Here is a 26,114-nt window from a genome sequence, read left to right as displayed (position 1 = left end):
TAAATCCATACAACTAGTTTAGAGAACTATCTCACTGAACAGGCCCACAACTGTGTCCAACCAAAGACATGTGCAAAAATAGTAACAGCACTGTTCTTCATAATAACTGAAATTGGACCAAACCCAATGATCATCAATAACAGACTAGAGAAATATAATGTTGTATAACTGAGTATTAGAGCACTTCAAGCAATGAGGAAAAAAAAATGAAACCTGTAATAAACACAATGCATTGCTCAAGTGTTAAGCAAATGCAAAAAGACACAAAGGTGTCACACATTATTTATCTCAGTTTATATGAGCTTCAGTAATAAGCAAAGCTACCTGAAGTGATGGAAGTCTTTGGCAAAGGTGAGGCGATTAGGAAGTTTATTGTGGGCATTTCTAGGTCTGGTTATTATCCTGCTTCTTAATCTGCAGTCTTCTCATTTTGTTAAGACTGTACAGGACTTACGTAGATATCCCCAAGTGGACGGTATCTGAATACAAACTTTAAAAGGAAACACAGACACTTACATTGCTTTCCATGTTCCTGCTCCAGGGAGAAGCAGATCTTGCTGACATTGTTCTTGTTCTCAGTGTGGTCTAAAAACTGAGAGCATCTGAGGGAATCTGGCCAGGAGGAGTTCACCATCCCCAGGACAGACTCACATCCTTCTTTTGCAGCCTCACAGAAAGATCGACAGGGCAGGAGGCCACGCCTAAATGGAAAGAAAAACAGGAGAAATTAATATTGTTATAGAAGAGTTCTCAAGAGAATAATATTAATATTAAATTTACCCACAAGCAACTTAATGTAGACAATTAACTTGTGTTTCCTATGTACCATCAACAACTTAAATTTCAGTCCTATGACCATTTCATCCACCCAATTATGTGGATTCTGAAGATCATAAGCTAGTTTCAAAACACATCGTGTAGTCATTTTTTTGTAGAAGCACTTCCTCCCAAATGATTGTCCTTAAACCATGTTAAAATATGCTGGTCAACCAACAGAAAGAAAAAAGGGAAATGGAGGCCTCCAATTTGAAAGAGTAAAGTAGGTCAAAAAAATATGTTATGCTCACTTTTTATCTTTCCTTTGAGAAATTCAATTCAAACTGTCTCTCAGAGGCAAATATAGACAGCTGATTTTTATCCTCCCTGGCCTTCAAGGATGCCTCATACAGACAAGTGGCATCGCGGAAAATCTTGTGTACTTAAAAAAAAAAAAAAAAGTGATTCCCCATCTGTTAATAGTAAAAGCAGTGATGCCCTAGGAATTATCCTCCTTGTATGTAAACAAACACTCCCAGACCCCCGGTCTGCTCTGAGGATTTTAACTTATATGCTACCAATGTCAAAACCATGAAATGGTTTCCTCTCAGAGCCAAGTGGCTTTCTCTGCCTCTCAGCTATAGGTTGTATCTTTTTTCCTTGCCTAAGTCTGCCAAAGGCATTTCAAAGGACTTTAAGAAAACTTGGAAAGAAGTAGAAACTTCATGTGACTGCCATCAAGGCAACTATTTCAAATCTTGATATCACAAAGTCATACAATATTGGATCTGTAATAAACCTATCCTGGGAAGCACAGGCCTGTGAAGATTCTGGAGTAGAATCAAATATCACACACTTCTTACTACCGGCTTCACAATGGCAGAGGTAGAGAGAGAAAGCAGGTGTGTGAGCTTCCAGGCCTTGACCTATATATCTTTTAACAATATCTATTCTTGTATAATAACTGGACTTTACAAACCCCTTGATCAAACAAGCTTGTCTACCATACACCATTTGTTACAGTGATTCAGAAGCATGATGGGACTTGACATCTAGTGGGTTATACTGAATCTTTACATGATGTTTGAGAGCCTTGGAGGAGAAATTCTGTTATACATAAAAAGTGGAGAAGGAGTTCTCAACATTTGTGTTGCGTGGTGCTGATGGGTCATACTCAGGGCATTGTCCATCCTGCTGATCCTAGATTTCCCACTCCCTGTCCTTATTTTGAGACAAGATCTCACTAAGTTCCCATGCTGGCTTTGAACTCATTGTATAGCCTAAACAGACCTTGAACTTGTGACCATCCTGCATAAGCCTACCAAGCTACCTATATTACAGGCCTGCATCACCAGGCCCCCCTCATGAATCATATTCTAATAAAAATAATTCTATTTTAACTTTAAAAAGTTGAAAATTATCTTTTAAAATAATCTGTTTAAAATCAATAAACCTGGGTTCATGGGGGCTCACAGAGACTGGGACAACAATCAGGGAGCTTGCATGAGTCTAACCTAGACCCTTTGCATATATGTTATAGTTTTGTAGCTTTGTGTTTTTGTGGGACTCCAATTTGAGAGAGCAGGGACTATTTCTGATGCTTTTGCCTGCTTTGGGGACATTGTCTTCCTACTGGGTTGCCTCAGCTAGCATTAACATGAAAGAGTCGGGGTGTCTAGTCTTATTGCAAAATGATATGACATGTCTGGTTGATATCCATGGGAGGACTTCCCTTTTCTGAATGGAAAAAGAAGAGTAGTAGATGGGGAAGGGAGAATGGGAAAGGTTTGGGAGGAGAGAACAGAAGGGAAATTGTGATCAGGATGTAATACATGAAAGAATAAATGAATACAAAATAAAATAATAAAAAGATAATGCAAGGATCTGTTTAAATTAATATGTAACTAAATTTGATAGTACAGGAAGAGAAGTTTTGCATTTGAACAAGTTACATTGAGAACATAAAACATGAACTGGTCCTGATAGCCTTCTGGAATATATTAGTATCTCCATCAGTATTTCTATTGCTATGATAAAACACATGGCCAAGGCAACATACAAAAGAAAGCAATTAATTTATGGTTTATAGTTTCAGAGAGTTAAAGTCCATGATGTTAGAACAAAGACAGGGCAGCAGGAACCACTGAGAGCTCACATCTTGACCCACAAGCAGGATGCAGAGAAAGCCAACTGTCAACCCCAAAGCCTGATTAAAGAAACACACTTCCTCCAACAAGGTCACATCTCCTAATCCTTCCCAAGGAGTCCCATCAGCTGGAGACGAGCTTTCAAACACACGAGCATATTTCAGCTATTCTCACTCTTACCACCACAACACAATTAGATATTGTAGAATTAAGAGTGGACAAGTCTCCCCAGTAGTTCAGGAAACTTTCTTCAGTTCTGAGGCTACATATTCTTCACATCTGTGTCTTTTTTCGTGTACCAAAGTTAAGTTTTTAACTCAGAAACTGATTCACTGTCATGGACTCATACCCTCTACCATGCTCATTTTCCTAAGTCCCCCACTCTAGATCCTCCCACAGATACTCTGCTATGATCTGACCTTGAGCCAACAGTCCATTCATGCCAGGACTCAGTTTCCTCAGTGAGGAATTTAGAAAAGCTCAGGTTTAGACCATTTTCCATAATTCATTTATTATGAACACTTTATAAATTTTAATTCATTCTTTAGAGCAGTGTTTCTCATAGGAGTGCTGAGGCCATGATAACCCTATCAGCATGGCTGAACTGCAAGAAATAACAGACATTTTTCTCAAGGTTCGAACTGAGGATATATAGGAATACTAAAATACCATTAGGCCATCTGTTCTATAATTAGTGCCTAGGAAAAAATGTCTAGAGCATTTCCAAATAAGTCTTCTAAGAGGTGTAACCAACTGAGACATATGAAATTTACATTTCTGGATTGGAATATGTGAGCTGGGGGTAGAGTATTAATAACTATGAGGCCTTGCAAACAGTGAACAAATGAGGAGCCATTTGTTATTGTTTTGCCTGAAATTCAGCTGCCTGTGAAGGGCAGATGTGTTTTGCTTTTCATCACATGGAACAGGGTAGTGAGACAGGCTACACTATTTTGGAATATAAGTATCTATATCCAAGCAACAATAAACTGGCAACTGAAAAACAGTGCTTGACAGAAGGGAAGGACTACCTTGACTATCAGAATGACTATTTTAGAAAGGGTGACTGTTCTTAATTGATGTGTGATACATTTGGTGTGATGCATGTTAATTCAAGGGAAGGCACAGAACTCTGACGTACCTCTACAATTATTTGTTGACACATTTGATTAATTTGGAAACATGGTAACCCCACAGTGATAATAAGGACTTGTAGAACTTGCACTAGGGAGGATGTTTTTAAATAATTAATCTACCAAAACTATTGCTCATTTAATCTATAACGTCATTACTGAATTTATTCACAGGAAACTTTATTATGATTCATCTAAAAGGATATAGATGTTTATCTAGAAATAAGTGTAAACAGCCATAAATGTGAATTTGTTAAATAAGCTAGAGATACAAAATAAACTTGTATGGCCAGTAGGCCTTTAGGAGTTATAAATCATATTTTCTATCAATTTGAGCTACTCTGTAGAAATGTTTCATATAAATTCTTTGAGAATTTCATGTGACCACCACCCCTGCCGTGCAATATATTTTGATCAAATTCATCCTCACTTCTCCCTCTAATGCCTTCCAGATTCACCGTCACCTACCTCCTAACCACCAAATTCGTGCCCTTTCGTTTTTAATAAGCTTTGAGCCCAAGCTGTGCTTTCTATATACTCCTGAATTTGGGGCCATCTTTCCCTCCCCCAAAACACATCAACTGTTCACCAGTCCTCAGAGGTAAGATCTCAAGAATCGCCTTCCCACTCTATGCTAGAATGTTGGCTGGCCTGACCTTGTGCAGATGGTCACAGCTGCTGTGGATTCATAGCTACAGTGACTGCATCCAGTCCAGGAGACACTGTTTTGTTCTGGTCCTCTCTGATCTCTGATCCCTGGCTGGGGTTGTGTGAAAATAGACTGTCCATTTGTGGCTGAGCCTGCTACTGTCACTTATTTCCTTCTCTGCACTTTGATCAGCTGTGAGGGTCTGCATTACTCATCACCTACTGCATAAAGGAACTTCTCTGATGAAGACCAAGGGCCGCACTAACTGATGGATATGGAGATACAAAGTTAGAGGGTAGTTTGCTCTTATGTCCACTGAAAAGAATAATAATGGTAGGCTCACCCCTAGAACCTGTAAGATCCCCAACTCAGACTTCTTGGCCAGATTTACAATTTGAGGCATATGATTCCTCCTGTGGAGCAGGCCTTAAATCCAATCAGAAAACAATTGGTTACCTCAATAGCATTTTTGCCACTATCTCCCCAGGGACATTTGTTACCACACTCGTCACTGTTGTAATTCACACAGTCTACAGCTGGGGAAGCCTCTTTGAGGTGGAAGTCTCTGGTTTCTTTGGAAACTCAGTTATGTCATGTGGATATGTCTTTTTTTTTGGCTCCAAGTGTGGGCTGTGGAAATGTTAACAGGCAGGTGGTATATCTCAGAAGAAAACTACCTCATGTGAGGGGCAGGGTTTTTGTGAGCTGGAAAACACCTTTGTGTGGACTCTGAGAAAGGATAATAGGAAGCCCACAGACAGTGAGACAAGGCTTATTGCATCTCTATGGTTTTCAGCGCTTTGCATTACTTTGCTTGTTTTTGTAGAGAAAAAATGCTCCAGAGAACTTTTCTTGTTGCTTTGGAGGAGTTTTGCCACTTCAACAGACTTGTGCCATTTGGTGGAGTCTAGCAGATTCTACTGACTCATTATGCTGCTGTTGACTCATGTTGCTGCTGCTGCTTTGCTGCTGAACTGGACTGCTGGTATCATGACAACTGAGATTGGAATATCCCCAAAGAACCCATCAACCCTTATGAGCAGGAAGTAGCTCAAAGAGGTCAACAGTCCCTTTCCCTACTAATCTATGTAAAGTTGGGGGATTTGGAAGGGAGGTGGAGGCATTTAAAAACCTTAAATAAAGCAGGTATTTGAAAAATCTAAGCCTACACCTCTTGGTTATCACCAGCCCCCAAGTGGGTGTTCTGTAGATGCTTTCCCTTGAGTTCCTCAAAAGCAATCATTTCATGTAACTATATTTAGGAAAAAAACACAAGAAATTAACAGTAGTACAATGCCTTTGAGCCAAATGTTCTGTTTAAATATTGCCAAGATATTCATTCAAAATCTCATATCACAGTTGTCAAATTTTATTTTTAATAGACTATGCTTAAAATATATTAGAAGAGCTTTATATTTAAAACCCTTTTTGTGGGTATTGGGGAGGATGATTTGTGGCTGGGAGAACTTAAAAACTTGCCCACGACCTCTGCCTTCTACTTCTCCTACCTGTGGAAGCCCCTCCCTTGATTACATACTGGCCTATTGACTTCCTTACAACCATAGAAACTAACGAGATGCCATTTCATTATTGAGCTACATATAATCAGAATCTATCTTATTTGTACTCCACCACCCCTTTCTCTCTTGACTTTGACAAAGCAAGTTGTCGTACATATTAAGGAGATCACATGATTGGCCCTGAGGGTGAACCAACCATTTCCCAACAGCCCTTGAGAAAATGAAGCTCTTTTAATGACTCATGAACTTAGAAATGGATCCTTCCCGGGTCAAGCCTTCAGATAAGGCCTGAGCTACAGCGAACACCTTAATTCATACGGTGAGGCTCTGGAGAGGAGCCAGCTAAGTAACCTTACCAAGGCTCTTATTTACAGAGGTAGTAATACAAATACATGTATTTGTAGCACACAGAGAGTGTGCTAATGTATAACCCAGCAATCAGTAATTATGTTTCCTGGGCACATCATTTTGTCAAAGTCATATTACTGAGTTAACGTGCAATTTATGGGTGAGACTTAAACAATCGTTTCTAAAGCAATCCTAGTTTGTCTTTTTTGGACTGAGCTGTTTAGCAATTGATGCTCACAGAGTCAGAGCTGGGCAACTCCTAGATCCATGAACCTTTCTCAGACATAAAGACACTGTTCATGTCTAAAGAGTCTTCCAAGATCAACTGCCTTCATTTTCTCCTTTCCTGTTGTAAGAAGAGTAAAACTTAAAGAGGAGATGGCTATGGCCCCAGAATTGTTTGTTAGGTGATCACTTTTACATATGAAGCAACATGGTGCAAGAATATGAACCCATCGCCTTTGCTAGAGATGACAAGACAACAGGGGGCATGGTGTCACTGTGAGGGGTTAGCAGAACTCAAGTGACTGAAGAATCCTTACATGTACATAAGAGAAAGATAGAGTGCTTCCTTTGTCTCTACCTGCACTAGGCATGAAGATGAAGTTATACAAGTGAAAGCTTGCCTTTGCCATAGTCTCCTGTCAGAAAAGAGATAATGGAAGGAGTCAGAGTATTCCTTAATCTCTTAAATCTGTAGTTCTAACAAGTAGGTCTGTGACTATCTTATCATTATTTGTAATAATCATGGTCCAGGATAGAAAAAAAAATGAACCACTGAAATTGGAGCAGTGCGTAGTGTTCAATGAAACTACCGACAAAAGCAGTGTTTCCTAATACCAACAAGGGGTGGGGACAAGAGCTGTTGACATCTAAGTTTAAGAAGGAAAGGAGTAATTGCTGGAACTAAGGAAGTGGCATCTAAGGAAGGCTGCTGCACAGGAGCCAAGACATGCTATTTAAGATGCACCCAATATGTGCAGTAGGCATGAAGGAATACGAGGTGATCACTATCCAAACTCCCTGTTGTGCTGATCCCCTACTGGTGGCTCCCCCTGCATGAACTCAACATAGAGCCCAAAAGGGATCATTTCTAAAACAGTGTCTAGGGAAGAGCTGGAGCACAGGCATGTGGCAAGTGACTATGAAGAAATAAACGAAGAATGGCCAACACATAGCTGCATGTCTCACACCCAACGGGGCTCAACAAATACTTGTTTAGCGAAGAAACACGATGGTATGTTAAGTAAAAGGTTCAACTATCATTAGCTTAAAACCTGGTAGGAGACTTTATCACTCAGATTCAGTAAATACAGCCATGGCAGGTTTTGTAGGCTGCTGTTTGTTTTTGTCTCAGGGGGCTGCTGCAGAAGAGCATAATTTGGATGGAAGCAAAATCATGTAACTACCCATGAAAGAAAAGTGAGTATAATTTCTACTCAAGTGAAAGTTACCCTTGTGGTCTTCTTGAGCCAGAATAAGAAATGATCTCAATATTAAGCCGCTCATCTATTGATGTATTTGGTAATTTGTTAATCTCCCACCAATACAATGTGAACTTCACAAAGCCAAAGGTCCCTGGGCATTATCTTTGCAGTGTCTGCCCTGTCTACAAGTGGGGCCAACACAGGTAGCTGTTGAATTTGCGAGTGAAATGTGCAGAGGATGACGTAGGCACCCTAGAAATAAAGCTGTCAGTAGCAAATGTGGAAGGAGAGCTGTCACCACAGCGCTCTTCTCCCAGCTGAGTGAGCCGGACAAGGATGCAAACCTTCTCTCCCCTCCAGACTTCCTCTCCCTCAGGACTGCAAAGTCTACACTTACTCTTCAGTCTTTACATTCCTCCCACATAATAGGAAAATGTCAGTAAGATAGATAAAAAAAACATCTGCAGACAGATTGTCCTGTTTATTTGACAACTTGGGGGTTTCACTCTTAAGAGAGAAAAACTCGAAGAAATGCAAACAGATAAAGACATGCTGATTTAAGCCAGCAGGGATAACACAAAGCCATTAAACAGCTCCTGAAAGAATGTCAAAAGACAGGCCTTCTAACTGATGGGACACTGTTTATCTCTAATATGTGCCACACGTACCAAGACCCACAGGATGAGAGATTAGCAAATATCAAAAGCAACTTTCAATGTTGCAGATGCTTTGATTTTTATATGACCAAATGACACCAATGATATGGCAGTAATATGACAAGACATTTTCAGGAAGATTTTGGCTTGCCCAATTCTCCAGGTTTACAACGTGGTAAAATAAAAGCAAACTGAATTATGCAACAGTTATGTACATTATTGGACCACTTTGAGTCATCGGATGGAGTCTCACCTAAGCTGACATTTTAGGCATAATTTTACAGAGTAGCTCATCAGTGTTGTCTGGCATTAAAGGGAGTTGTGCTATGCTTGGCTGACTGAACAGTCAGCTGACAAGTACAAAACAGACCTCTGCTTCCAAGTTAGGAAGTAACTTAACCCCAGCAAGTAGCAATTCTAGAATACATAGTTTGTAATAGGGTCAGAGTCCACTTTCTTTGACCACTGCCCTAAACAATTTTAATATAACTATTTTCATTCTAATTTTCCATACGTATTCAAAGGTGACATAATAAGGTTTTTAAGATACAAAGTCCTTAGTAAGATAAATTAGCAGTATGCAATTATTCTCTCTAGATAGTACTAACATGAGCTTACAGTGACCTTATATGCTTAATGAACTCTCCAGAGAATGTTCTCATTCCTATTACACAGTTAAATTCAACACAATGCCAGGGCTGCAAGTACATACGTGACTGTCACAGGCTGTGCTATGACGTGACTGCTGCAGAGGAAGTCTCCTAAACCTCTATGTTAAGCAAATGTGTTGCCATTTAACTGAAACATTGTTAGGACAGTCCAACTGAAAGTTGTGTGACAGCATCGGGCATGCAAATAGCAGAAATTGCTCTTTATAAGCTTTGTAGCTCTATGTAGCCAAAGTTTTGTTTTTTTCAAAAACCATCCCAATGTATTATTGGTATATACCATGACCACTTTTTGGAGGCATCTCAGGCTGATTTTGTAACATGATGAGGCCCAAACAGGAAAATCCTAGCATTTATCCATCGAAACAAAATGTGTGACTGGCATATAAGAGGCTCTAAATAATTGATGCAAACAATATGAGCAATTCGGAAATTAGAGAGTAACTGTGGAGCCATTGCCTTCATCAAACCCATAAACTCAACCACTTCCTTCTGCTTCTTAGGCTAAACCTGGGGTGTTTCTTAGGGGTCTATGCATGTTAAGAACACTTAACATATGGTGAAAACAAGGGGCACCACCAGGCTGCCATGAAAAGAAAATAAAAACCTGGGGTGTTCAGAGAAGGCTTCACTACAGCCAGGACTTTGAGACTAAGGGCTTAAAGTGAGAGGGGATATCTCGGAGGCAAGGGAAACATTACGTGCAAAGGCTGCTCAAAAGAGGTTTGTGGTTTGTTTGTTTGTTTGTTTGTTTGTTTGTTTGTTTGTTGAGAAAGGGAAAGGAAAGTTAGTGAAGGTGGAGCTGGGTCCATGACATAAGAGAGTCAGGAAGGGCTTCAAAAACACAGCATGGAGCTTAGCTTGAAATCTAAGTCTGACAGAGAGCTTAAAAGGATACTGAATGGCACCATTCAAAATGTTCTTAAATTATCACATGGGCAGTGGAAGGGCAGTGGGTCAGGAAACGGAAAGAAGGAGGTGACAATAGAAATCTGGCATCTCCAAACATGGAATCAAGTTGATATAAGCATATGCTCTATCAATAACAAGAACCACTATTTGTGAAGGATTTATCTGCCAGACAGTAGACCATAGACCACACGTGAACACTTTCTAGAAGTGACAGAAAGCAACAACAACAACAACAAAAACTGGGAGACACAATAAGAACAGTGAGTAACTTTGGTGGTTCATTACAGCAAGGTTGCTCAGAAAGGTTGTTACTATTTCTTAAATTTATAAAATTTTATGTTACTAAAAATTCTTACACTTGAAAATGAGTTACAGGAGCGCTGGAGAGATGGCTCAGCAGTTCAGAGCACTATCTGCTCTTCCAGAGGTCCTGAGTTCAATTCCCAGCAACCATCTATAAAGTAATCTAATACCATCTTCTTGCAGATAGAGCACTCAAACACATAAAATAAATAAATCTTATATAAATGAATTTTACTCTAAGCTGTGGAAATAGCTCAGTCAGTAAAGTGCTTGTCACATAAGAACCTGACTTCAATTCTTAGAACTTGTGTTTAAAAAAATAAAAAAGGTGGGCATAGTACCACGTGCTTATAACTCCAGCACTGGGATGTGAAGGCAGGAGGGTGTCTGGAGTTCACTGACCGGCCAGCCTGTCTACTCTGTAAGCTCCAATCCAATGGCACAGTCTCAGAAAACAAGGCAGCTGGTTTCCTGAGGAATGAGGCTGAGGCTGGTCTCTGGCCAGCCACATACACACACACACACACACACACACACACACACAGTGCTCATTTGAGGAAGTTCGTTCTACTTTCCAGCACAAACTTATAGGAATTTAGACTACTATGGGAAATGGTCCTACATTTGAGATATGCTTTCTAATATAGTCATATACTTACATAAAGAAATTTTATTTCCTTGCCCTGGGTGTTTCTGCTAAATCCCAGTCACAGATTGGTACTCCCAAGGAGAAAGTTCAATAGGCCATGCATCAGTTTCCTTACTTAAACCCACCCTGTCACTGGTAAAGACTTTCCCTGCAAAGTAGTAGAAGGTTTGAATGGGGTGATGGGAAGTCAGCAAGGTTTCTGGAGAACCTTCTAGAAGAAGCTAAGTCAAGGCTGATATTTCCAAGCCAAATTAACACCCTCTCGGGGCTGATAAAATTACAAGCCAATGGTTTGAAGGAGGTAGAAGAGGGCAACAGTTACCTATCAAAAGCACAAAAAGACTTGAACTTTACTTCTTATATCAAAACGTCATCTGGGTCTAATGCTCTGTTAGCTAGCCAATATTTTCTTGCTAGCTACTTGATATTGTAAGCACTGTCTTTTAACCTACTTACTTTAGAGCCACCCCAACAGCTTATCAGTTAAAATTTTATACTTTTAGATATGCTCCACTGGAGCCATATGTTCTCCTGCCTTTCAACTAGACCATGCTGCAGTACATGAACATACACGTGCTCCAAAATAAAGACCAAGAAAGTCCATTGAAGCTTCAACATACAATGCAGTTAATTGGTATCTGTCGTCTCCAAAGAATCAGGTTAAAAAACTGTGCTGTTTATACATCCCACTACAATGTTTTAAAATTAAATTTTAAATGTTATATAGTTAACTGTTTTTCTCTAGGTTGGAAAACAAACACTTTGCCTTTATTTGAATGGTGTGGCATATAATAGAGGATACAAAAGAGTGAAACACAAGAAAAATATGTTTGACCTTATAATGGTTTTCTACAATACATTTACTTTGTTGAACTTATTCTGCTTATTAAATTAGGTTGCAGTTCCCATATACACAGTAAATGGCAGCAGGAAGCATGGCCTAAAAGGACAATTATAAAGCTAAACATAATAATAAAAATGGGATCAGTCCCCAAGGAACACTTGAAACGTAACTGTGAATTATTATTAAGTATAAGAGAAAATGGAAAACTCTCATACCAGTGCAGGTATCAAAGGATAAATTAGGTCACGGGAAAACAAGTTTATCTTGAAGTGCCCTGGAGAGTGTGGGCAGCTCAAAAGTGTTTATTCAAGCAGAGACTGAGTTAGAATAAAGAGGATCATCATAATGAACCTAGTGGTTCCGAGACTATGAACACACTCCTTTTCATTGACTTTCTGTGTGCATGCATGAGCCTACAGTTCCAAAAACCTTTGGTACTGTATGTGATTTTGTTTTAAGCAAAGGAGTACTCTTTTATTTTAAATCCTTCATACATAGCATATATATTAGAAGTACATTTCTGTGTGCTCCACTTCATTCATTCTACTTGTCCTTCACAAATCACCACTTTATAGCTATTGCTAACATTTACTAAGCTCTTTCTAAGATCCAGGTAGTATCCCAAGACCCATGAGTCATTAAATCCTCACATTAAATTGGTAACATAAGTATAAGCATTATTGCTCTTTTACATAGGAGGAGGCCATGACACGTAGCTCCCTTAGCCTGTTTCCCAACCACTGCCTCAAAGACAGGGGTCCACATTGTAATCTCTGCAACTGGAAATGCCACCTCACTGGAGACAGGTCTCTGTGGATATAATTAACGATCTGGAGGTGAAGCTATTACCCTAGATTGTGTGGCTGAGTCCTGACTCCAATGGCAATGTCCTTAGAGGAGACAGAAGAGGAAGAGATGGGTGCTCTGTGATGGTAGAGGCACAAGCTGGAGAAATACGGGCACAAGACAAAGGAACAGAAATAATAGGAAACTAGCAAAGGGACAAATGAATTGTCCCCATAGAGTTCTGGGAACCAGACAGCCCGCCAGACAAGCGGACTTTCAGCCTTCAGATCTGTGGGAGAAGACATTTCTGTTGTTTAAGCCACCCAGCAGGTGGCACTTTGTTAAAGCAACCCAAGAAAGCCAACAGAACCACCAACTATGTTGCCACAGTCTGGGAAAACAAAACAACTCTGGGTGACCATCTTCAATTGTTTCTGGAGCGCAGGATTCTACATATGCTAGGCAAGCACTATGGTGCTGACTCATAACCACAGCCCACACAAGCATCTCTGATTTTAACCCATGAGAAAGATCAAATCCACCTTCTCTTTCTATGCACCATGAAGCCACCCTCTGTACCTGAGTCCTTGACAAGTCAAGTTCTGCCGAATTCTCCACACATTCCTGGTTTTTTATTTATACAGCTCAACATCTACTGCTTCTGCTCTACCTGAGCAGAGTAGCATCTTGCAATTAAAACAACAGGTGTTTGCCCAATTCTCAGGGTATTTTACACACTGCTCAATTTATCACAAACAACATGGGATGTAACTGCACTTGAAAAATAAAATGTGTCCTGCTCTTACTAGTCTCAAAAGTTCCTAACATTTAAATCCAGATAATACCTGATGTTGCATGAGAATAGGTACTTGGCCTGTGCTTTGGAATTGTCCAAATATACCTTTAGTGCTGTAAATAACCATGACATTATTTGGGTTGATAGACTGCTACTGAAAATTATTTCCATCCTATTGAGTAGTTTCTGCTTGCATATCTACACCCCAACCCTAGCACTAGGTCCTCATGCTGATGAGAAAAACCAACCAGGATGCCATTCGTAACTGATTTAAATAAGATTCTGGACTTCTTAGCTGATGATGTTTGATGAGATTCTGGATCTCACCCATTGTCCTGGATGTCTTTGTCTCTTGCTGGTGAGTACATTCACTGGCAGAAAGGATGATTGGAGAAGGGGTCTAGGGTGTCTATTTCATCTCCTCACCCGTAGCTATGAGTTTACAATTGCTTCGTGCCTTTCTTCTCTTGAAGATTTTGGTAGTAGAACTGCATCCTCTTATCATGAGACCATGGTGCTTATTACTTAATTGTTTCCTTTGCCCCTCCCTCCTGCATGCCTCCATAAAAAAAAAAAAAAATCTCACCAATAAACATTTCAGCTATACCTTCGGATACATTTCTTCCTCTGTCAGACCCTCACTGAAAGAGCAATTGAGTATCCCCCCCCTGACTAATATATGGATAATTTCTTCTCATAAAAAATTAATCTGGATACTCTAAATCTAAATACATTAGTTTCAGAGACTTGCAATTAACTATGACAGATGCGCGTCCTTTCTCCCACTAAAAGCAGCAAAAATAAAAAGCAGTAACAGGACAATTTGTTCCTCTGGGACACTTGTCCCTAGAGTAACTGGGCTCTTATCATTAAATGATTTGGTTCCAAAATACCTGTCATCACCATCAATGACACACTCAGGAAAGGCGAGGCTGCAGCCAAATAGCAGGATATGCTGATAGCAACTGAGGCGGTGGAGGTATGTGAAGAACTTGAGGAATTTCTCCATGTCCATGTTTTTGACAATTGGCAAGAAAGGTGCCAGCGTGCTGTGGTAGGGCAGAATCTGACACTGGCTGTGAGTGATGTTCACGCAGGTGCCTGGGAAGCAGAGACACTCACATTTAGAAGATGAATAAGAAATCTACACTTGTAAGCTTATGTGATATAACAGGGAAATGAGTTCATAATACAGCATATATTCTATATTAGAGTGCAAATATAGTACAGACAATCACACCTATGGGTTTATGTGGGTACAACAATGAAACCAGCTTAGTGACATTTACGAAGGCAGAGCAGGTGTTTCCTAAGAAAATGTAGAAAATTCTCTTATAGGGAGCTGCTGTGGACCACCTATCTGGGAAGAAAAACATTCGTCAGTCTGTTTTGTTTTTTTTTTTTATGTTTAATTTTATTTTTTTCTTATCAGTTACATTTTATTAACTCTGTATCCCAGCCGTGTCCCGCTCCCTCATTCCCTCCCAATCACACCCTCCCTCCTTCATCTCCACCGTGCCCCTTTCCAAGTCCACTGATGGGGGGACCTCCTCCCTATTCATCCGATCCTGTTTTATCAGGTATCTTCAGGACTGGCTGCAGAAACCCTCCTCTGTGGCCTAACAGGACTGCTCCTCCCTTGGGGGGTGGGGAGGTCAAAGAGCCAGTCATTGAGTTCCTGTTAGAAATAGTGCTTGTTCCCCTCACTATGGGAAACCAATTGGTTATCGTCAGTCTGTTTAGACGCCCGTATTTTTTGACACTCCAGTGCCACTTGTAGGCATTTTATTTTATGAAAACAACCCTGGTTGTGGATGTAGATTTATGCATATACATAACTTACTGCTTTTCAAAGATAGAAATCCAAGCCTTTAACTGTGGAGTTTAAGTTAAACTATATGACTAGGCAGTAGAGTATTTAATCCTAGGATGTGGACTGCTTTGGAAGACAATGCAATCATATAGAATGGTGGTCATAAACTAATAAAAAATAGCACCTTATAAAGAAAAATCTGTCCTAACACCTAACCCATACAATGACACAAGGATCTGCGATCCAGCCTACAGCATGGTTCCCAGTCATCTCAGAGGCTCTGACCTCGATTTCTTTCAGAGCCAGTTTTGATGGGCATTGTCACATCCACAGCCCACCCAATGCTTCCACCCCAGGAACTTAACTGCCTAGACTAACATAAATCAAAATGTTGACACGGATTCATATAAAAGAATTTTAGAAGACTTTTATTTTTCATTTTATTCTCTACTCTTGTATTGGTTTTAATAACCATCTAGGGTTTTTAACTTAAAGTTGTAGTTTATGTAAGCTCCTATTTAAAAACAAAGAAGCCAAAAGCATACAATGGAAAAAAAAAAAGATAGCATCTTCAACAAATGGTGCTGGTCTAACTGGATGTCTACATGTAGAAAATGCAAATAGACCCATATTTATCACCCTGCACAAAACTAAAATCTAAGTCAAAGACTTTAATATAAAACCAGACAACTACATCTGTTAGAAGAAAAAGCAGAGAAGAGCCTTGAACTCATTGGCACAAGAGACAACTTCCTGAACAGAACACCAACAACTCAGGCTCTAAAAGATCAACAATAAATGAATGGAACCTCATGAAACTGAAAGGTTTCTGTAAAGCAAAGGACACTGTCAACAGAACAAAATGACAGCCCAGAGACTGGAAAAAGATCTTTACCAACCCTACATCTAACAGAGGGTTAATATCCAAAATACATAAAGAACTCAAGAAATTAAACACCAAAAAGACAAGTAACCCAACAAAAAATGGGGTACAGAGCTAAGCAGAGAATTCTCAACAAAGAACTATCTAGTAGCAGATAAACACATAAAGAAATGCTCAATAGCCTTAGTCATCAGGGAAATGAAAATCAAGACAACTCTGAGCTTCCATCTTATACCCATCAGAATGGCTAAGATAAAAAACTGAAGTGAAAGAACATGCTAGTGAGGAGGTGGAGAAAGGGAAACCCTGCTTCATTGTTGGTGGGAGTGCAAACTTGTACATCCATGTTGGAAATCAATCTGGTGCTTTCTCAGCAAACTGCGAATAGGGCTACCCCAAGACTCATCTATACCACTCCTGGGCATATACCCTTAAAGATGCTCCACCATACAACAAGGACATTTGCTCAACTATGTTCATAGCAGCTTTATTTGTAATAGCCAGAATCTGGAAACAACCTAGATGTCCCTCAACTGAAGAATGGATTTTTTTAAATATGGTACATTTACATAATGGAATGCTATTCGGCTATTAAAAACAAAGAAATCATGAAGTTTGCAGGTAAATGGATGAAACTATAAAAAGATCATCCTGAGTGAGGTAACCCAGACCCAGAAAGACATGTATGGTGTATACTCACTTACAAGAGGATATTAGCCATATAGTACAGAATAACCATACTAAAATCCAAGTCCTGAAGAAGCTAAATTACAAGGAATCTTGCGAGGATGCTTAATTCTCATTCAGAAAGGCAAATAAAACAGACACCAGAAGCACTTGAAAAAAGGGATAAGGACGGGAGCCTACCATAGATGTCCTCTGAAATTCTCCACCCAACAGAGGATTGAAGCAGATGCTGAGACTCATAGCCAAACTTTGGGCAGAGTGCTGGGAGTCTCATGGAAGAGTTGGGGGATAGAAGGACCCAGAGGGGACAGGAGTTCCACAGGGAGACCAACAAAGCCAACAAATCTGGGCCTGGTAGGGCCTGCAGAGACTGATGTGCCAACTAAGGATCATGCATGGAGAGGACCTAGACCACCTGCTCAGATGTAGCCGATGAGCATCTCAGTCTCTGTGTGGGTTCCCTAGTAAGGGGAACAGGAGCTGTCTCTGACATGAACTCCAGTTGTACTCTTTGATCCCTTCCTCCTGGCAGTGTGGCCTTGCTAGGCCATAGAGGAAGAGAATCCAGACAGCTCTGATGAGATTTGATAGGCTAGCATCAGATGGTAGGGGAGGAGGCTCTGCCTTTCTAGGAAAGGGAGATGAGGGAAAGAGGGAGAGATTGTGGGACCCAAGAGGAGACCAGGAACAGGGCTATAACCAGGATATAAAGTGAATAAATTAATTAAAAACACAAAATTCACAAGCTTCAGAAATGTAGTGAAACTATTAACTCTCTTTTAATGGAGAAAAAAATAGGAGGGAAAATTCAACAAAATGGGAACATTTCTTGTGGGTATCATATCATTTCCAGAAAAATGATGAAAATATCTTCTCCATAGTTAACGCTCATTCCATATTAATAAAACTAATGTGGACAGGCAAGCCTGCAGCTGAGTTAAGATGAGCAAACTCCACTTTCCATCATGGCAGATGGTAAATGTATTCTCTAGGGCTGCGTCACCCATTCTTTTAGACATGGCTCAGAGTCTACTCTGAAATCCCTATTTTCTTCCAAACACTTTTCATATCTCATTTTTCTTCCACACTATTCTAAAAAGCTACCAGGTTCTACAGGAAGCCCTTCCCCCACATGATCAGACTGTAGCTGTTTGATCAAAGAGCTTCTTCATGCTTCTTCAAAAGACACCATCTTCCATTTTTAGATGACACTCATTGATAACTAAAATGTGCTGACCTCAGTGATTCGAGATCAAAACATGGATTCCATTTTTAAAGGCAGCTGGAAATAGATGTCTCAGTACACAGATCCTTAGCGTAAACATGACAAAAAAAAGTTAAAGAAATAGCACTTTCATGTAGCCCTCAATTTTCAACTACAAAATGAGGATGAAGGACTTGAAGAACAAGGAACATTCAAATAGATAATAATAGCACATAAACACACACACATATGTGTACACACAGACATTGTTGTGACGGGACATTCTGGACAGGTTTCATGAAGTTACTTGAGAATGAAAGTTAAAACACGTTAGTGTGAAAAAAAACATTGTAGGTGGCAAGAACAGGAAGACAGGCATGATGCTATGAGGAAGTTTCTTTGAAAAAGCTGACAGTAAATGTTTCCCCATCAAAAGATGAGATGATTTAGACGAGATCTAGACATGAGCTCATTTGCTGAGAACCAGATTGGTGCCGGGACCCAAAAGAAGCACTCAGTTTTTCTGGGCCACAGCTGTCTTACTTCCATAACCTAAAGAAGAGACATTTGGCCTATACTACATATATGGAAACTTAATATCAGAACACTAAAACTTTCCTGCCAGAACAGTCATAAAGCCCAAATGCTAACCTTCTGAGTAGCTTCTACCTGGAGGCACAGCAAGGCTAATCTATTAAAAATTATTTCCAAAAGTTTAGTCTTCACGGTCGAGGGAAAGAAAAGACTGAAAAGAATATGTCACAATGCCTGTATCTGTCAGACTATTTTCTGTTGCTGGTAACAGCATACCATAGAGTGGGTAAGTTACAAGGAATAGAAGGGTATCTTCTCCCATGGTTCTGGAGGCTCAAGAATGGGGAGGAGGATCACACCTGGTTAGGGCCATGTTGGGGATACTCTTTGTAGAATTCTATGGTAGTGTGGCGTATCAGAAAGCAATACAGAGAATCTTGCTACTTTCAACCTCTCTGATTCTTTTTATAAAGCTCTTGATTGAATCATGAGGGATCTCACCCTCATGACATCCTTTAATCCTAAACTACTCCCCAAAGATACCATGTCCAAATGCAGTGGTGTATTTTTTTCTTTTTCTTTACTTCATCTTTTCTGCTTGATCTTCTTCTTAAGGCAGGGTCTCACTATGTAGTCCATGCTAGCACTCATGACGAACCAGCCTCAGCCTCCTCAGTGTTGGAATCATGGGTATGTGCCCTCTTGGATGGTCAATGTGATTTTTAATACACAAAGTGTGGAGAATGCTCTCAAACCATAGCAGCCTGAACTTACATGAGTATCAAATGTACTCACATTGTCGCATTACATCGCATGGTTTTTATTCCCTCATTTTCTTCCAGGATTATCAGTTCTTAAATCTATATACTTTACAATAGAGCATATTTGAAGCTCAAGAATAACCAAAAGACCATTCCTTATCTAAACAAAGAAAATATGGACCACTGACAGATCATTTGAAAAACACAAGATAGAAAAATGATACTGTTATGGGTTATAGATCATATATGGCAATGTGAGTTGCACACACACACACACACACACATACACACACCCTACAACTCTCATTCTTTCTGCTCATAATAATTAAATTCCTTTAAGTAAGAGAGGCCTATCCTCAAGAAGAATTGAATTAAAACTATAAATCTTTATAATCTCAATTTACATAGACGCAAGTAACAATCCCTTATGTTCCTGGCACAATTACATTATAAAATTCAGACCTAACACTACCGCACAAATTTCCTCATTATGAATAAAGAAGCTCTGTAGCTTATTCCATAAATACGTAGTTACATAGAAAGGTAATAGACAGACAGGCAGGAAGACAGACAGATAGACAATAGGCAGACAGAAAGCGGGAAAAGTAACTTACAGAAACATTCAAGGTCAGTAACGGGAGTGAGGCTGGCATGTAGGGAGCACATTTCCTCTGTGTTCCGCACCTGCTGATAGCACAGCACACTCTGAAGGGACATAAATGGGCAAGAACTTAAGGTACAGCAAATAAGAACGAAAGACTGAATAAGAAAGAACCCATCCTGATGGTGAAAGCATGTATGAATTCTAGGTTTCCAAATGGCACCTAGGACCCTGCTGGCCAGCACAAAACTGCCTTATAATTGCAAGTGCCAGGGAGGGCTGTAAAACCTAAGGCTGGGCGAGAACACTCAACACACGTAGCTGAGGCCATAGCCAAGAAATCTAAAGAGAAATTCTTTTCTAGGGGAACTAACTTCAACTCTTTTATGTGCAGACAATTCTGTCTCTTTCTTATTATCCCTCCTGGGCCAAATATTACCCTTTCCTAGAATGTCCCATTGTCTTCAAGACACGTATTGAATGTGTACATATTCTCACCAGCAGAAATTTCTTTCCTGAGCCAGCTACATGCTGTGCACCATGAAAAGCCGCTTCTCTGTGGGGAGGCGGACAGCCTTTTGAAAACAGGCCCATTTGCGGTTACTACTACATCAAACTTGATTTTTGTAGGATAGAGGGAAAGCTGGGGGCATTTTTCTTTCCTGAGAACTTCGTGGTGAGTCTCATGGAAATTGGAGGTTAGGATTGATGCGTGAGAAAAAATACAAAATCCAGTGGATATAATTGGCCATAGTGTTCCTCCTCATAGACACTGTTAGTCAGTTTTTATATATATTGTTGAAGGACAGTTACTCCAAGTCAAAAGCTGCGGGAGGGGAAATCCAAAAAAACAGACCTGAAGGAGAAAAGCTATTGCCTGATCCATGGTGTTCCTGGTGAAATGCGGACTCTCACTGGTGTCTTGATGCTGAAGCACTGTTTCTAGTTAGAAATGGTTCCGTAACAGTTGTCAGACTACGCACTGACTAAGAGAGCTCCCCGTTGGAGAGGATGTTAAACTGTGAAAGTACAGTGCACCTGATAGCTATGCTCATGATTAGGGAGATGTGCTTTCAAAAAGGTTGTGAGTAACTAACCTGAAGTGATGATTCTCCTGGGCTGGGGAGGTGCCTCAGAGGTTAGGGACATGGGCTGCTCTTCCTGAAGACCAGGAGTTCAATTCCCAGCACCCACATGGTGACTCCTAACCATCCCATTTCAGTTCCAGGGGCCCCTATAGTTCTGATCTCGGCAGACATCGAGTATACATACAGTGCCCAGACACACATGCAGGTAAAACATCCATACATATAAGGTAAAAATAGATGACTCTTAGAAAGACTAAAAATAATTTTGATGATATTCATGGCCTGTCTTGCCTGGGAAGGAAATCTGAAAGTTTATGGGTGGGAAAAGTCCAAATTCACTTCCTAGACATTTGGCACTAGGTTTTTCTGTTTTATCAGTAACATTCTTTATTGTCTTTAATCACAAATGGTCTCATTTTTGATTAGTGCAACAGAGTAAATAGCGTTTCATTTTTATTTTCATTTATTTCAACAGTGCTTTCTTTTAAATGTTTCTTAAAATTAAATAAGGCCTTTTTTTGTTGTTGTTGTTGTTGTTTGTTTGTTTGTTTTTTAAGTAAAAGCAAAGTAGTAACAAAACCACACCAAATATGTAATATTATCGCTGGACAGGCAAGAGCTGTTCAAATTAAAAATAATTTTAAAAAATCTGTTTTCTAGAGAAGTTTGCTATCTGTTCTCCCATATCCTATCAGGAAACCTGGGTGGAGCTTCCGTTTGCCTGGATATCGCTGAGTATTTAACTAAACGGTGACTATTCTGAGCTATATCATACCTCAAGTTTACCCTAATTTGCTCAGAGTACATCATTTTAAACTATGGCTTTACCTCATAGGTCTCCCCTGGCAATGTTCCTACATTTGTTTGCCCTGTCTCCAGAGCCTGTGGATCTGTGAGATTAAGCCAAAAGCTCTTTGTACACAGCCCTGCTCAGTGGTTTGTGGAGAAAGTTGTGGCAGGGTTGGCCTTCTTTCCCATTTTTTTTTCCTTTAGCTCCCCTCATAAAGTCTGTCGTTACTTCTGATGCCACTTCCCATGCGGTCTTCAGTCCTTTGTGTGGTGACATTGCTGTGAACATTCTCGAGTTCGCTTCTGTCTGTGTGTTTTTGAGCTCAGTGTTGACTGAGTGACCACAGCCCTCCCGGCATTGTCCTCAGCCCATTCTCAGGGACTATTACTTCATTTGCTCTGCCTACAACTCGTTATCTCAGATCCACAGCTGAGGAAACAAGGTGGAGGCATTTCCCCGTCAGCCCACACAGCTGGCAGATGGCAAGGCTGGACGCTAACACCATCTGCCTCACTCCACGCTCAAGCCCCTTTCCACCAGCGGCTGCCTCCTCCGCCAAGCATCTTCTCACCTAATTCCTATCAGTTCTGAAGAGTTCCATGTAACCACGGACCTGACTTCCATAGAGGTCCCTCTCCCCACGTGACAAATCCCTACCGTACCCCGCAGTGCTTGTCAGGAGCTTCTCAAGCCTCAAAGAAAACCGGTACACAAAACACAAAACAAACACATGTAAATATGCCTGGCTTATCCAGTGAGACACACGCCCAGTCTCCTAACCCTCAGAAGGAGCCAAAGAGGGGACGCGCCTCACTAGGGAGAGATGCTCACCTCCAACCGGCCAGTTCTTACTGAGAATGAGCTGAAGACTATCATTAGCCAGAACCAGAGTGGAGTCCCTGGGCCAGCCCTCACAATTCATTATGTAATGAATTAATTTGGGATGCTATGCGCGAAGACCTCCCATGCATTACCACCCAGCAACAGTAACCATCACAAAAGACTGTGAGGACCAGGGCCTTGCTCAAGGGCCACTGCAAACATACACAAAAGTTTATCCTCAGGGACGTCTGTGCAGCTGCCTTTTCTTTAATCTTGGGCTGATGCTCCCCTGTGTGGTCACCCTGGTAAAGCTAATCACTGCAGTCGAGGATTATTGTTGGAAAATATGTAATCCCCATTCACCCCGCCCCCCAAAAGCTTCCTCTGCTTTGAATACACATCAATCACTATGGCAGGCATATTCTCACAGCAGGGCTCTGCTGTTCACAAATAATTAATACCTGGGGAAACTCTGATTATTATCAGAAATGACAGTTTTGAAGGTAAATTCCTCCTCTAAAAGAAAATACACCTGTTCTGACTATTCAAGCAGCAAAAATGTAAGATTCAGATGTCAAAAGCAACCATTTTGACTCAGCTCTTCGATTTTCTGTGAAGTTATATTCACATTCAAACATTTTGCTTTCCGTGCCCTGTCTTCATTGTTCCTATTAAGATATTTAAGTTGTCATCCTGAGGATTTATAGTCATCAAATGAGATCATCAAAAGACAACAGTTTCCTTCTTGCCACTTAATCGTAGCAGCTAAACTGCCCCTGAAGTGTAAAGAGCCACATCAGAGGCCTGACTCAGAGACCTAACCTTCCCAGACAATGGACATACCCCACGAACATCCCATTTAAAGAGTCCCTGCATCTTTTTATACTGTGTCAAATACTATCTTCATTAACAAATAGAGACATCCTTCAATGTCATAAAGTTAGATTCTAATAAATGCATTGAAAATTGCAAATAACACCCAGGCCTATTGGCACGGGTTGTAACCCTAGCTACCTAGGAGACAGAAGCGAGAAGAACACAAGTTTAAGGCTCACATGGACAGAATGAGCTCAAGGCAAGCCTGCACAACTTAGTGAGACCCTGTCTCACGCATGCCAGACAAATACACATGCTGTTCCCCAACACTCTTTTAATACTTTTTATTTGTTACTTTGAAATCTAAAAATATCAAACTATTGAACAGCTTCATACTGGGGCTGGAGAAATGTCTCAAAGGTTTAGAGCACCGGCCCTTCCTCCAGAGAACAGTTTTAATTCCTAGCACCTACATGGCTGACATTTATGTGTAGCCACTGTTCCAGCACCTCCAGCTCTCCCTTCTGGCTTCCCGGAAACCAGGCACACACATGGTCCACAGACATACACTCAGGCAAAACACTCATACACATAAAATAAACTAATAATGATAATTTTAAAAAATATATATTTTAAAAACTAAAGTCTTGGTATAGTCACGAGGGGCTCAGTGAGAGGAGATGAATGCTGGCAGACATTGGTTAAAGGGCACAAAATTTCAGTAAGACGGGAAGAATGAGTCTACTGTACAACACTGTGAGTGCAAGTACTAATATTGTATTTTGTACTTTGAAATTTGTTAAAAGACGCCATGTGTGTGTGTTCTCCTAAAATAAGTAAATAAACAAATAAATAAGCAATTAAAAACAAATTAATACCAGTCAAGAAGAGAGACCCAAATAATTTCACAATAGTTTTTTCATGCTTAATATGAAAGCAGCCAGGACTTGCATTGGGTTGCAAGTTCTCACCTATGGGCCAACTACACAGAAGGCTTAGTCTAGTCCCTGCTGTACGGTAAAGTCAATCCAGGTCAGAAATACATCCGCTGACTGGAATGATGAAAGTCAACCTCTACACTCGATAACTTACACAAAGGGGACTATGCTTTCAGAGTCATTTCTGAGACCAGCCTATTTGAAAGGATTTTGTGTCCTCAGAAATTAGCAAGAAGAGTGTTCCAGGAAGGTAAGAGGAAGCAGGAAGCTCCCATGGGCAGTCTCCTGTGCTAGAGTCCAAGGGTATCAACTGCACACTGCTTCCTCATAAATGTTCGTTCAGATGCAGCTCCAACTTAGAATCCCTTAAGCTTGAAGCATGCAATCATACCAAAGAATAACTAGTATTTACTTTTGTTCTGAATCTGCAAAAGATGCAAAAGAAGGTTGTAAAGGAAAATATATGGTAAATGCCCAGTGGGAATTTTTTTTTTTTGTCAATAGTCCCACCATATATCAATAGTTTATTGCTCAAATTTTTCTCTTTTTTATTTTATTTTTATTTTTATTAATTACACTTTATTCACTTTGTATCTCCCCCTAAGCCCCTCCCTCCTCCCCTCCTGATTCCACCCTCCCACCCCCTTCTTCACGCATGCCCCTTTCCAAGTATCTACTGTCCTTGAAATACACAAATATTAGTTACTTTTACATTAGTGTGATCAAAACACTGGGCAGAAATGGTATGGGAGGTAGAATACTTTTTAGCTCATGGTTCCAGAGCTGAACAAAACTGAAGAGATGTCTGGGTCACGTGATAAGAATACTGGTTGTGATTATTCTTGATAGGACCCCAGAACCCTGACTGCTGTCTGCAAAAGATAATTGCTGACACCTAGGCTCAAGTCTCTATGGAGGTTGATGGTGCTTGCCTATCCCTCAGGCTCATCTACTTCATTGCTTCCCATGATCAGCAGGGACAGAGCCACTTGGTCACTCTCTAAACTCCATCAGATCCTGAGGATATGTATAAACTCCAGAGGGAATGTACAAACTCTAACCAGAGCAAAACAAAACTATCTGAGTCTGGCTATAGTATGAAACTAATAATTACAGAAATCTTCACAGGAATCTGACAAATGAACATGAAAAAAGACAAGTCTGCAATACAAAAGAGTATGTTTGGTGTAAATACATATAAAAGCTATAGCATAGACCTTTAAACCAAAATGTATTTTTAAATTGTAATTAAAACTTAATCTTGAGGAAATTGTTTGTTATAACATTCAAATTGTATAAGATAGCAATATGTGTGTGTGTGTGTGTGTGTGTGTGTGTGTGAATTAAAGTGGATCACATTTTTTCCTCTGAACCTTCATATAATTTTTCATTTTTTTCCCCTTAAACTATAGGTAGTACCTTCATGTCTCCAGGCGATTAACCAGCCAAGGGCTGGCTGGATGGGATTTCTATCATACTTAACTTTATGGTCCATGGAGACAACACAGAGCTAGTGCCCAACAAATAACTACAGACAGACAAACACTTCATAGAATGTTAAACCAAACGCTCTGGAATTGAAA

At 40.2% G+C, this 26,114-nt stretch overlaps 1 protein-coding gene across 2 annotated transcripts in view; it reads right to left on the bottom strand.

Moving 5' to 3' along the window:
- The window catches only part of Corin (corin, serine peptidase), a 208,065-nt gene that overhangs the window by 135,437 nt on the left and 46,514 nt on the right, over positions 1-26,114 (bottom strand). For both annotated transcript variants that reach the window (XM_055629339.1, XM_055629338.1), the window contains exons 4-5: positions 14,488-14,695; positions 517-701 (exon numbers count right to left, since the gene is read on the bottom strand). In XM_055629339.1, coding sequence (XP_055485314.1) covers positions 517-701; positions 14,488-14,695 — 393 coding nt within the window. The remainder of the gene's footprint in view (positions 1-516; positions 702-14,487; positions 14,696-26,114) is intronic.

The sequence above is a fragment of the Psammomys obesus genome, unplaced genomic scaffold (assembly GCF_907164565.1).
Source record: "Psammomys obesus unplaced genomic scaffold, mPsaObe1.curated_primary_1811, whole genome shotgun sequence".
NCBI lineage: Eukaryota > Metazoa > Chordata > Mammalia > Rodentia > Muridae > Psammomys > Psammomys obesus.
This window is presented reverse-complemented; position numbering and strand designations above follow the sequence as displayed.